The sequence below is a fragment of the Sminthopsis crassicaudata genome, chromosome 1, assembly GCF_048593235.1.
Source record: "Sminthopsis crassicaudata isolate SCR6 chromosome 1, ASM4859323v1, whole genome shotgun sequence".
In the NCBI taxonomy this organism is placed as follows: Eukaryota; Metazoa; Chordata; class Mammalia; order Dasyuromorphia; family Dasyuridae; genus Sminthopsis; species Sminthopsis crassicaudata.
Genome location: NC_133617.1, coordinates 666,487,585 through 666,502,192, shown reverse-complemented (window position 1 = coordinate 666,502,192; position 14,608 = coordinate 666,487,585). Strand labels below are relative to the sequence as shown.

The 14,608-nt window shown below is 34.3% G+C and overlaps 1 protein-coding gene across 2 annotated transcripts in view; it reads left to right on the top strand.

Moving 5' to 3' along the window:
* The window catches only part of LOC141551466 (uncharacterized), a 28,305-nt gene extending 22,085 nt beyond the window's left edge, over positions 1-6,220 (top strand). For both annotated transcript variants that reach the window (XM_074283146.1, XM_074283147.1), the window contains one exon: positions 2,417-6,220. In XM_074283146.1, the coding sequence (XP_074139247.1) occupies positions 2,417-4,605 (2,189 nt within the window). In that variant the 3' untranslated portion in view covers positions 4,606-6,220. The remainder of the gene's footprint in view (positions 1-2,416) is intronic.
* Positions 6,221-14,608: the final 8,388 nt, after the last annotated feature.

The window sequence follows — 14,608 nt, the reverse complement described above, 5'->3', positions numbered from 1 at the left end:
AATTTGATGAGCTTTATTGGTTTTGTGGACTTTGAGGACATGTAAATCTCTTCTCTCAAATTAATTCATGGTGAATCTTCCAAGTAGTTTGAAATTCTCACTTGAAATGGAGAGGTTAGTTCAGGCTGCAAGTGAGATCATCTCCTTTCTCCAGATTGAGGTAGAGTCTTAGTCATATATTAACCATTCAGAAGAAATTGTGAAAAACTTATGTAATATCCAACAAGTTATAGGAGAGACACAGCTACCCATCCCAAGTAGTCCCTGATGGAATCCTTATTCTTGCTTTACTTGGCTACAGGAAAATGGCTTGTTAGTCACTCTATAATGGGTCCTTATTGCCTTCTGTCTTAACTCCTCAAAGTATAAGACTCTTTAGAGTTTATTTTACTTACTATGTTAAAGCCTATTCCAAACTTACACCAGAAAGTGATTGAGAAAATCAAATTAATTGTTTTGTAATTAATTTTTCACTGTTTGTACACTGACATTTTGTACAACTGCCTAAATCACATTTTTTTGCCTCTGAGTTAAGTTTAAAAGTTCAGTGTTCCTGAAAATCACTGTGCTATCTTTATGTCAAAGCAACCTGCTTTCTCTGCACTACTTACTGACCTTGCAGGAAATAGGTGGACATCAGGAAATTTGTTATCTCTCAATCACTAGCTATCCTTGCAGGGGGATTCAGGTAGACACAATCAATCAGCAATAAGGTAGAAAATCTTTTCTTTTCCACCAGTAAAAGTTAGACAACTTGATCTGATGTCCTGCCTACCTTTTGTTCTGTTTTCAATTTCCCTAAACTATAAGAAGTCTTGTTAAGTCCTATTTTGCAATCTTACTGCTTACTGAGGAGTTAAAGACCTGATTTGTTTGCAAACTGAATGGTTTTGACTATAAATAGCTTTGTTCCAACTTAGTTTCTCAGTTCAATTTCAACACCCAGAGATGTTGTATAGAAGGCACTTTGTAAATCCTAAAGTGATCAAGAAATGGTCATTGTCATTATTCTTATATTGTATCCTCATTTATGAACTCTTGGTTATCCCTATTCCATATTTCTCCCACTTTTTTTCTCTCTTGTGCTCTTTCTCCACAACAAGAGTATAAGATTTATTTTGTTCTTTCCAAGTATTTCTCCCCCCATTTTCCCATTTTTAATATCACCCCACATTTTTCCATTGCATGAGTCAATTGAAAAAACACTATACCCTAAGCCTAATGCAAAATAAATAAATAAATGAAACACTGGGCATATAAACAAAAATGCAAGATGATACCTTGCTTGCTCTCAAGGAATTTATGTTCTTTTTAAAAATTTTTTATTCTTTTTATTTTCAAAATATATACATAGTTTTCAAGAACTTGTATTCTAAGTTTTTTCCTTCCCTTCCCCCCCACTCCCTCTCCTACAAGGCAAGTAATCCAATATATATTAAACGTGCAATTCTTCTATATATATTTCCACAGTTAGCGTGCTGCACAAAAGGAAAAAAATGAGAAAAGAAAACAAAATGCAAGCAAACAACAAGAGTGAGAATGCTATGTTGTGATTCACATTCAGTTCCCACAGTCCTTTCTCTCAGTGTAGATGGCTCTCTTCATTACAAGATCACTGAAACAGGACTGAATTGTCTCATTGTTGAAAAGAGCCATGTCCATCAGAATTGATGTTTATATAATCTTGCTGTTGCTGTGTACAATGTTCTTCTTACTAAAGAACTCATATTCTATGAAACACATAGAGGATGTTTTACTGAGGGTAAAGTGGTCAATCAGATGGTAATACATCTTTCAAAAATGTTTTTTTCCATTAAGAAAACCATATCAGTTACTGATGTTGAGTTAACAGTGACAAGAACTTTGGTGATGAAAACTTTATTCATTTATTTATTTTTTTCCCCTGAGTCTTCAGTAATTGTAGCTGCTGAGAAGGCAAGAGTTACAGCTCCTGCAAAGAAAGTTATCAGGTTACAGCTCCATAAGATTTATCTTCTCTAAATTATTCTATAAATGACAATACATCCATCCACTTGGAATTTATGGTCATCTATGATAATTAGATTATAAGATCCTTGAGGTCCGAAACTATCTTTTGCCTCCTTTTGTATACCCAGCACTTAGCACAGTGCCTGGCACATAGTAGTTTCTTAATGTTATTGGATTGAACTGAATATAAAAGGTGGATGCAATCTTTTTTTTTTTTTTTTCCCATACTGATATCTACTTCTTCAAATAGTTTTAACTGAATGATAAAATCTCTTCCAAAATGTTTGTCCTTTGGAGCTTTCCATGCTTCATATTATTCTTTGTCCAGATTATAAAATGCTTTCTTCCCCCCCCCCCTCTGTTTTGTTTATTTTTTCATCCCTTATTAGAGTACAAGTAACAATTCTTGAATTTCCTTTTGTGTTAGGTGGTGAACCCTATAATGAGGTCAAGAAGTTGGTTGGAAAGCAGGAGATTGCTGAAGAAGATTCTCAAGCATCATTTCAAACACTGGGAAGTCTCCAGACCAGTGTTCCTGAGCAGTCTCATTTTGAAGAGTTCAATGAACACAAGAACAAGAAAGAGAAGCAGGGAGGGACATCAGCTCTGGAGATAGTAGAGAGAGATTCCAAATATATAGTAGACAGAAATATAACAACCACTACAGAGGAAACAGATGAGAATTATCAGAGACATTTAAGCTCAGACCTTGTTAGTCATCAAAGAATTCCCAAAATAGAGAAAGTCTACAAATGTGATAAGTGTGGCAAATATTTTAAACATAGTTCAGACTTTGTTCAACATCAGAAAACTCATAGTGGAGAGGAATCCTCTAAATGTGATGAAGTTGGGAAAGCATTGAGTCATACTTCAGAACTTGGTCAAGTTCAGAGAATAAAGGGTAAAAATATGCCCTACAAATGTAAAGACTGTGACAAATCCTTCAGTCATCGCTCACATCTTGACCACCACCAAAGACTTCATACCCGGGAAAGACCGTATAAATGTAAAGAGTGTGGAAAAGCCTTCAGGTGGAGTTCAAACTTTGCTCGTCATAGAAGAATTCATGCTGGGCCAAAACTCTATGAATGCCAAGAGTGTGGAAAGGACTTTACTAGAATTTCTCAATACATTATTCATCAGAGAGGCCACTTTGGGAAAAAACACTATATGAGTAATAGATACAGTAGAACTTTTAGGCACAAATCAGCATTTAATAAACATAGGAAAGTTCATATAGGGGAGAAATGCTATAATTGCAAAGACTGTGGGAAAACTTTTACAAGAAATAGAACCCTTCTTGATCACCAAAGAATTCACACTGGTGAGAAACCCTATAGATGTAAAGAATGTGGGAAAACTTTTACAAGAAACAGAACCCTTCTTGATCATCAGAAAATTCACACTGGTGAGAAACCGTATAGGTGTAAAGACTGTGGGAAAACTTTTACAAGAAACAGGAGTCTTGTTGAGCATGAGAGAATTCACACAGGGGAGAGACCTTATGAATGTATTAAGTGTGGAAAAGCCTTTAATCGTAAGTCATATCTTTTTCTTCATGAGAGAACTCATAACCAAAAGAAACCTTATAAATGTAACATTTGTGGGAAAGACTTTAGGTGGGGTTCGGGCTTTTCTCGACATCGAAGAAGCCATATTGAAGAGAATCGTAATGGAGGTAATGAGCAAAGGAGAATTTTTAACCATACATCAGACGTAGATGGTCGACACCAGAATACTGAACATACTGAAAAGAAGTCTTACAAGTGTCATGAATGTGGGAAAACTTTTACTCGGAAGAGAACCCTGATTGATCATCAAAGAATTCACACAGGGGAAAAACCCTTTAAGTGCAGTCACTGTGGGAAAGCCTTCAGTTGTAAGCCATACCTTATTGTCCATCAGAGGACTCATCTCTTTAAAGCTCATCAGAAAAATTGCATCACGAAGAATTGCTATGAGTGTACTCAGTGTGGAAAAACCTTTTCTCAGAAGTCTTCACTTATTGTACATCAAAAACTTCATACTGGAGAACTACCTTATCAATGTAGTGTCTGTGGGAAAGCCTTCAGGTGGAAGTCAAACTTCACGCAACATCAGAGAAGTCACATTGGAATGAAACAATTTAAATGTCAAGAATGTGGAAAAATTTTCAGCCAAAAAGATAGGTTAATTGATCACCAGATGATTCATAGTGGAGAGAAAGTCTTTCAAAATCAGCAGGGTAGCAAAACCTTTGATCAGAAACTTACTAAGTACCAACAAATACCTGATAGTGAGAAATCTTATAAATGTAATCAATGTGGGCAGTCTTTCAGCTGTGCCTCAGTCCTTAGCATACATCAAAAAATACACACTGGGGAGAAATCCTATGAACATGATAATATGGAAACTTCTTTCCAGGACTCAAGTCTTACCTCCCATCAAAAGTTCCATATTAGAGAGGGAATCTATAAGTGTCATATATGTGAGAAAGCCTTTCCTAAGAAATCCCAGCTTCTTATGCATGATAGATTTCATACCCGAGAAAGACCCTATAGTTGTAAAAAATGTGGGAAAAAGTTCAGATGGAGCTCAAACTTATCTCGACACCAGAAAAACCACGCTACTTGGTAAATTGTAAAATAAAGATTTTGTACTTACATAGCAATCACTACAAAAGACGTCCTAGCTAAGGAAATCTCAGCTGTGTCATTGGTGATTCTGGGGAGGGGAGATTTATGATTGATTTTCTTTCTTGAAGGGGATTTTCTATCTTCCTGAAGGACAATCAAGAATCTTTGTCCCAAGGGCAAAGTTTGTAAAAATTAGGGAAGGAATTTCAAGCCTGCTTTTAGTTGAAGCAAAACATAAAAAGTAACGTGATAGTAATGTTAGGAAGATTTGTTTTCCATCCTCCCCTCTTGACACAAGTTGTATAATACTGATCAAGTCACTTAGACTTTGCAAAGGAAATCTTTTTAATCTCTAAAAGATTATTGTATTCACACAGTGAAAATATCTGAAAATTCACTAGTGCATATCAACTAAGTGATATGTGGGTTGGTGCAGGAAATTTTTTTTAAGTATATCTTAAATACAATATATGTATACATATTTATACAGTTCCCTTGTTACATAAGAAAAATCGGATTTAGAAAGGTAAAAATAACCTGGGAAGAAAAACAAAAATGTAAACAGTCCACACTCATTTCCCAGTGTTCTTTTCGTTGGGTGTATCTGGTTCTGTTCATCTCTGATCAATTGGAATTTAATTGGATCCTTTCCTTGCCAAAGATAGCCACTTCCATCAGAATTGATCCTCGTATAGTGTTGTTGAAGTGTATAATGATCTGATCCAGCTCATTTCACTCAGCATCAGTTCAAGTTAAGTCTCTCCAGGTCTTTCAGAAGTAATCCTGCTGGTCATTTCTTACAGAACAATAATATTCCATAACATTCTTATACCACAATTTATTCAGCCATTCTCCAAATGATGGGCATCCACTCAGTTTCCATTGTCTGGCCACTACAAAAAGGACTTGCACATACAGGTCCCTTTCTCTTTAATATCTCTTTGGGGTGCAGGAAGTTTCAAAATACAAAGGTTGGGGATAGATAGTATGGGGAATCTGTAGGAGTGTATGTGTGGAGTGAATATAGGCAGGAAAGAATTGTTTCTTAATCTGAAAGGAAACTCAATGAAGAGAAGAACAACTAGAGATTGGAGTGTTTTTTCTACAAACATAATTAGTTTTTCAGCTTAGAAGTCCAAATTTGTATGAAGGGAGTTACGAAATCTTTTATTTTTTGGAGGGAGTGAGGTTGAGTTGTGCTTGAGGGGGGCAATTCTGTCTCTTACAGATACTCTGGCCCTACTCAATTATCAAAAATACAATTTAATATTTAAAGACTGTTGATTAATAGCAGGGAGTACCTGCTATCATCATCCCTTTGGCTTGGCATTCTTATTCATTCTGACCCTTACTCATCTAATGCTATTCTTTAGTAATTTCATTATTAGCATTTATCTACAGCCTTACTATGATGTGCTTTGTAGTTTTGACTTAGGAAATTACTGACTGCTGTGTTTTCTTGGAGAGGTTCAAACCTTCCCATCTGAATCATTTCAGGGAATTAGAACATAATGCTAACAAAGTTTATATTATACAGGCCATTTAAAAAAATGCTTATTTTATATTTTCATTGTATTCAAGATTTACATTTATTGAAATTAAATTTTTAAACAAAAGCATTCTTTGACTTATTTTCAAGAATCTTCCATTTTCTTTTGGTCCTAAACATATAACTTTTTCTTATAGCTTGTCAGATTTTTCATAATCATCTCTACATATTATTAGTCATAGCAACTGAGGTTTAAGTGTGCATATCATATGTGAATGAAGTGTGTATAGAAATAAAAATTAGTGTAGTGTGTTTTATCAGAAACATGTTAGGAAAATTGAACAATTTTATGTTGTATGTATTATACGAAAGTTAAATTCCCAGCAGCCTGTATATTAAGTAATCAATTGGTGGAACTTCTGATTTAGTAATAGACTTTTTTGGTTTTCTATTTTGTAGAATGGTATAATAATATCTAACAATTCAATGGGAATTTAAAAACTGATAAAATATATTTTAGGAAAAAAAAAATATATATATATATTTTAGGGTTTCTGCCTCCTTCCATGTAGGCCTATTTGACCTGGAAAAACTTGAAATAATATGTATGGGATTTTACACCTACTCAGCCATCTTCTCATGCTTCTTGTCCCCCAAATAGCCCCTGTGAGCAGTTTGTGTTTTGTAACTCTTCAGGCCCTTATTGGAGACCTATTTCCCAGAAGCCACTGAAACCCTTTGCCAGCCTTTCTAGTTTTGGATGCGCCTTAATTCACTCCCACTCCCACCCACCTGATCTTGTAGAGTGAATCAATACTAATCATTGCCAACACTACTATCTCCAGACTTTCCCTCCATAGCAATCTGTCACCAACTCAAGTTCACTATCCCAACTGACCCCAGGTAGCCTTTATCTACCAGTCATTCCTCAAGCACTTTGAGTTCAATTCCTGGTTCAAGGTTTTCCTTTCCTGAGATTATCCTAGGGCAGGGCTCCTTAAACTTTTTCTACTCTTGACCCCTTTTTGCATGAAAAATAGGTATACAAATCTAACATTTACTGATAATCATGAAGAAATTTAAAACAATTCTTTGGCATATATATAATTTTACCATTTTTTAAAAGATGAAAGCAAATTTGCATATGATGAGATGAGATTGTTTATTTTTACATCATTGTGATTTATCGGTAAGTGATTTGTATATCTATTTTATATACTTTTGAAATATAAAAGTTTCTTGGCTGAAAAGGGGTGGTGATTATAAAAAGATTAAGAAGCTCTGCTCTATTGCATCATTCTCAAGCCTTTCATAACACTCTCCTTCCTTCCACTTAGCCCTCTTCCCACAAGCCATTTTAATATATTTTAAACTATATACTATTCCCTATCAGCTTCTTTCTTTTTTTTTTTTTTCCTTTTCCAAATCATTTTATTTTTTTTTTATTTTTTTTTAATTTTTTTTATTATATATATATATATATATATATATTTTATAATATTATCCCTTGTATTCATTTTTCCAAATTACCCCCCCTCCCTTATTCCCTCCCCCCGACGACAGGCAATACCATACATTTTACATGTGTTACAATATAGTCTAAATACAATACATGTGTGTGAATATCATTTTCTTGTTGCACAATAAACATTAGAATCCGAAGGTACATGCAACCTGGGCAGACAGATATTAGTGCTAACAATTTACATTCCCCTCGCCAGTGTTTCTTCTCTGGGTGTATCGTACCTCTGTCCATCATTGATCAACTGGAAGTGAGTTGGATCTTCTTTATGTTGAAGATTTCCACTTCCATCAGAATACGATCCTCATACAGTATCGTTGTTGAAGTATACAGTGATCTTCTGGTTCTGCTCATTTCACTCAGCCCAGTTGATTTAAGTCTCTCAACCCTCTCTGTATTCCTCCTGCTGGTCATTTCTTACTGAGCAATAATATTCCATAACTTTCATATACCACAATTTACCCAACCATTCTCCAACTGATGGACATCCATTCATCTTCCAGTTTCTAGCCACAACAAAAAGAGCTGCCACAAACATTTTGGCACATATATGTCTCTTTCCGCTCTTTAGTATTTCTTTGGGATATAATCCCAGTAGTAGCGCTGCTGGGTCAAAGGGTATGCACAGTTTGATAACTTTTTGGGCATAATTCCAGATTGCTCTCCAGAATGGCTGGATTCTTTCACAACTCCACCAGCAATGTATTAGTGTCCCAATTTCCCCACATCCCCTCCAACATTTGTCATTATTTGTTCCTGTCATCTTAGCCAATCTGACAGGTGTGTAGTGGTATCTCAGAGTGGTCTTAATTTGCATTTCTCTGATCAGTAGTGATTTGGAACACTCTTTCATGTGAGTGGATATATCAGCTTCTTTCTACATCATAATGCCTCTTGACATCCCCATTTTTTCCTTTAGTCTATAATAAAGAGGTTCTTCCCTAAAGCCAGCCTCTTCCCACTTCCATCCTCTGCAACCCCCTATGGCTTTCCTTCCTATCTTCTTTAGTAGATCATTCCTATAACCATTCCCTCAATTTCAGTTTGCTTGTAACCAGCAAGTTTTTTTTTTTTTTAATCTACTGCCTACAAACAGGCCCCCTCAATCCTTAAAACTAATCTTTAGATGGATGCTACTGTTCCTTAAAGCTATCCTGTATTCTCTCTCAAGCCAAATTCCTGAAAAATTTCCTATTTGCTTTCTGTTTCCACTTCCTCTCCCTAAATTCGCACTTCCAACCTAAATAGCATTCTATTAAGTTATCTATATTCTTTGAATTGCCAAATCTTAGTGATCTCTTCTCTTTCCTTATTCTTGATTACTCTGCAGCATTTGATTACTCCATTTTCCTGAATGCTTTTGAGTTTTGAGATACCATTCACTCTCAGTTTTACTGGTTTGACTTCCTCAGTCTCTTACTGGTTCATCATTTATATTCAGTATTGCCCCCACCTCTTTCGACTTCCTCCTCTTCCATCTCCCCCCTACTCTGTACATTTTAAGGCATTATCTTGGGCTTTCATCTTTCTACACTTGGTGATCTCTCCAGTTTTCTTGGATTTAATTATTTTGATGCAGATTACCTAGATCTGTACGTCCTACCCTAATCTCTCACTTGAGTTCCAGTCTTGCATCATCAATTTCATACTGGAACATTTCAAACTGGATATCCTTTGGGTAGGATTTCTAAAACAACTCCTTTCCCCCCTAAAACACATACTTCCAAATTCCATTTTACTATGAACTTAAGAACCCCCAAATAGCACTTCCACCTACAGAACAGAACAACAACAAAAAGATTTAATTTAAAATCATGTATCTCTTCCATTTCATTCCATTACATTAAAAAAAAAAACTTGCAATAAATGAAAAAAAATCTCTTGTCTAAATTCTTCTTTATGCACTATTTTAAATGTTTCAGTGGCCTTTTTTTTTTTTTTTTGACATCTTTACTAGACACCTTTTCCCTTCACCTCCTTCCCAATAAAAATGAAGGGGGGGGGGAGAGAACCTCTCTAAATTAGCATAGGAAGTAAAATATCCCTATTGTAGCCATGTCCAAAAAACGTGTCTCCTTTTATACTTTGAGTCCACCATCTCTGCTAGGAAATGGATAGCATGCTTATTTAATCATAGAATTAGCCTCTGGTAATGTTGCTGGCTGTTGACTTGGATTTTAATTCTTAAGTCTTTCAAAGTGTTATTGTATGAATTGTTCTGGTTCTTCTAATTTGATTCTATATCAGTTCAAATCAGGATTTAATGAAATTCTATTTCATCATTTCTGATGACAATAATATTCCACAAGATTCATAGACTATATATAGTATGTTCAACTATTCTTCAAAAGAATTGAATCCCTTAAATTCTAGTTTTTCCTCCTTTTAATTCCCTCTTCAGGATATGGAAGTTTGTTTTATTTTTGGCTGTTCCCTTCATGATATTGCTTTCCCTCTTAACCCCTCTCTTCAACCCAGCTTGTTTCCATGTTGAATTTGATGTATTTCTACCCTAAAGTGAGTGTGGGGTAATCTGTCAATTTCAGATACTGGTAAGTATCATCTGATGATTATGTTAAAGGATTATATACAGGTAAGTTACTGGTTGTGTGGGGTCTAAACATCAAAGTTAGAGGGAAATTAGAACAGCTTTATTATGAAGTTCAGCAAATAACAACCAACCAGAGAATGCACACACATAGACAGTCTTAGTGGTACTACAATTATGAGATCTGGCCATGTTTTTTAAATACACAGGAGTAAGAAAGCAAGGGACTTTGCAGGGGTCTCCAGGATATCTCAGAGTTATTGGAAAGGTACACATTACACTGCATGTTTTTTTGGGAAAATTGTGACATCTGTTAGTAGGAGCTTTGGCTTTTGTGATACCCATGGGGCCACAAAAAAGCAGAACCAAGGTAGGTAAGAATCAGATGGGGAAAAGATGGAGGGACTTTACAAAAGGGATCACATCCATTATTTTGCTATTTCTAATTCCCAAATCAGTATCAGTATTCAAGCAGAAATGATATGCAGCTCATGGAATAGATAACATCTATAACACATACAGAACTAACAAAGTAAGCAAACAGTAGGGTGAATAATAAAATCCATTATAACTGGCTTTAAGGGTGTCCATTCTTAGGAAAATCCATGATCTGTCAAGCATTTCCTTTGTGTTTCTCAAACATCTATGGATGGGTTAAGGTAGTTTGTAGAGATATTTCCTTCTCTAGGTTATAGGTCAATTGTGGAGATTCTTCAATTAATTTGCTAAAGTCTGCTAATGATAAGACAATAAAATTATGTAAACTCAACAAAATCCAATTAGAGTTGCCTTCCCAGTAATTAATTCATGTGATGAAAGCTAATTCAGACTTTAAAGGTAATCTTATAAGCAACAGAGCCAGAGAGAAAACATAAAAATAGGCTATCCAATAAGGTACTTTGTATTTACATCCCATATTAGTAGTTCAGAGGTGGTAGGATATTGCAACAGTGAGATTCACTATAAAAAATATTAAGTTTTACTGTTATGGTTAGAGATTTGCTGTGAAAGGAAGGAGGGAGGAACGTGGTTGTAATATCAAGACTGTTCCTTCAGAACATTGTATATAGTAACAGGAAGATCATGTGATGATCAGCTATGACAGACTTATTATCTCTCAGCAATACAGTGCTTCAAGATAATTTCAATAGACTAGGGATGGAAATTGCCCTCTGCATCCAGAGGAAACTATGGAGACTGAAAGCATATGAAAGCATACAATTTTCACTTTTTTTGGGGGGTGTTTTCTTCTGGTTTTTCCTTTTTATTTTGATTTTTCTTTCCTAACATGACTAATATGGAAATATATTTTAAATGATTGTACATATATAACCTATATCAGATTGGTTGCTATCTTGGAGAGGGGGAAGAAAAGGAAGGAAGGAAAAAAATTTGGAACTCAAAATCTTATAAAAGTGAATACTGAAAACTATGTTTACATATAATTGGAAAAATAAAATAAGTTAATTGAAAAATGTGAGGAAAATGGACAAATTAATTTCCCTCTTTATATGCTTAATGTCTAACACAATACTAGCTATTGTACAGATTTCTTACATTAAATGAATTCTTGCTGAATTGGAAAAAAAGGATTTCCTCCAGGCCTAAGCCTGGAGACACAGAGTGACTTGAAAAAGGTGTAATGGGATAATGCACCCTTAATTCTGTTTCATTTCAAGTAAGAATCATAGCTAATTTTTGGAACAGCCAAACATGCAGCAAAGTTCCATATTATTAAAACATAAGGCATCATAGCCAGATTGAGGATTAAGCAGGTAGGAAGTATTCCTTTTCAAACATGATGAGGAAACTGAGTCAAGAGATTTTTACCTTCACCAATGCAGGATTGTCTCCTCTTCCAGCAGACATTCACCTGTGGCAGTTCTCAGATCACACCACTTTGAGCAGCTGGTGACATTTCCCTTGAATAGTGGATTGACTAATTTGATCATTCAATTATGCCTGCATTCAAAACTCAGAGCAATATCAAATTACAGTCCCAAGAGATTTTTACCTCAGATAGCAATTAGCTCTCTCATGTTGTTGCAGTAATAAACTCTACCAGGTTTTTAAAAAAAATCATTTGACAATTGTCAATGCTGTAAAATTATATGTAAAAATGCATATATCTGGTAAATAAAAACTATTTAAAAAATCACTCAACATGTTTTTCTTCTTTTTATTTTTTTTCTTGAGTTTAAACTCATCCTAGCATAAAAATCAATTTTGAGAAATTAAGAAAGTAATTTCATCCTGGAATTCCACATAGATAATGACTATATGGTAGTTTACTCAAAACTCAGAAAAACACTGATTACTTACTGTAAGTGTTCAGGCTAACAGATTATCCATTTTGTAAGGTATTTTTATCAACCCCTAAGGCAAAAATAAATCTTTAAGACTGGAATCTGTTGAAACTAATCTATTGGCTCAAGATACATATAATTTCAACTTAAATGATTTCAGGTATAATTTCACAATTTTCATAATAAATTTGATCATAAAATCACTTCTGTACTATAAGCAAACTTAGAAGGCCTCTTCCTCCCAATCTTATAATGAGTGTGCTACAAGAATGAATCTCAGTTTCTTAGTAAAACTAATTCATTATTTTAGAATTTCACAACACTTAGCAAGTTTTTTTTACAGGACTGATGAGATTTTATGACCTTGCCAAAGTAGAAGGTGATGGGGAAGCTGACAAGTTTACAGATAAATAGATTTTACAGCATCTTTATTCAGAGCAGGGATTTTACAAGGTCTTTCCCTTTACAAATAAGGAGATTTTACAAGGTCTCCCTCTTTTTTTTTTTTTTTTTTTTCCACAAAGTAATTATGATTTTTCCCTTTTAAACTATACCTAATGAAATACTTGATACTTTTAGCATATTAACTTCTAAAAACCATAATTAATAATTTCATGACATCTAGATAAAAAGTGAGTTAAATTTTCTAATGATAGAATTGCATCATACTCTTAACAGCATTTCTTATACAGGGGTTTTCCAAATTCACAATAAGAGAAATTTAGAAACATAATAATCATATGTAAACTACATGTATTATTTATTTATTTTATTAAAAAATTTAATTATAACTTTTTATTGACTACATATGCATGGATAATTTTTTTTTACAGCATTATCCCTTGCACTCACTTCTGTTCCAATTTTTCCCTTCCCTCCCACCACCCCCTCCCCAAGATGACAGGCAGTCTTATACATGTTAAATATGTTATAGTATATCCTAGATACAATATATGTGTGCAAAACTGAATTTCTTGTTGCACAGGAAGAATTGGATTCAGAAGGTAAAAATATCCTGGGAAGAAAACCAAAAATATAAACAGTTTACACTCATTTCCCAGTGTTCCTTCTCTGGGTGTAGCTGCTTCTGTCCATCATTGATCAATTAGAATTGAATTAGAACTACCATGTATTTAAAACATGAAACAATACTTATTGCCAATCAAATGATACCGATTCAGTTAAATGCATCTCTAGATTATTTTATATAGGAAATAACTCAATTTTGTGAGTTTTGGCATTTTATACTGATTGCATTCAATACTAATATAGAGTAATTATATTTAATATAATAGCTAAAATGTAGTGTTTACTATATGCCAGGCACTGTGCTAAGTAATTTACAATTGTTCTATTTGACTCTTCAACAACTTTGGGAAGTAAGTGCTATTATACCATTTTACAGATGAAGAGACAGGTCAAATGCCTTCCTGAAGGTCACACACTGTTACAAATATCTGAGACTAGATTTGAAGTCAGATTTCCCAAGTACCTTCATGTCAAATATCAAACATACTTTGCACTAAGTTCTGATTTACCACAATTATCCTAATAGGAGAACATCTCACTGTAAATGAGGCCACATAATTTAGCTTCAGAACAAACATATGTTAAATAAAATCTGGATTTATAATCACTAATAGTGACATTCAAAATCTCAATTTTTCTGAGGGTCCCTACTAGCACTTCAAAATACAGGACCTTCTACTTTCACTTAGTCTACTGCCAAATATTTAAAGTGTTATTAGTTTTGTATTCTCAGACCCCCCTTTTAGGGCCCACCAGGATTTTATATTCCTCACATAATTAAAACATAACCTCCTGATGGTTCTTCAAAGACAGAAATTTGGCATGTTATTCTCTAATCCATATTACAAAAATATTTCTATATTTTTCATGTCATAAATACCTACTTTAAGCCCTTCAAAATTGACCTTTCTTGTTTTCCTTTTGATATTCTGAGCCAGTACCTTTCTTCTACTTTCTCAGTTTTCTAGTCTTTATTTTCCAATCATATCCAAGATTATGGAACCAATCTTCTTCACTCCATTGAATTTCTCCTTTGAAATTTAGCACAAGTTTATATTATACAATACCAATTAAATTCCAACACTTTTTTTTAAACTTACAAATGCATGG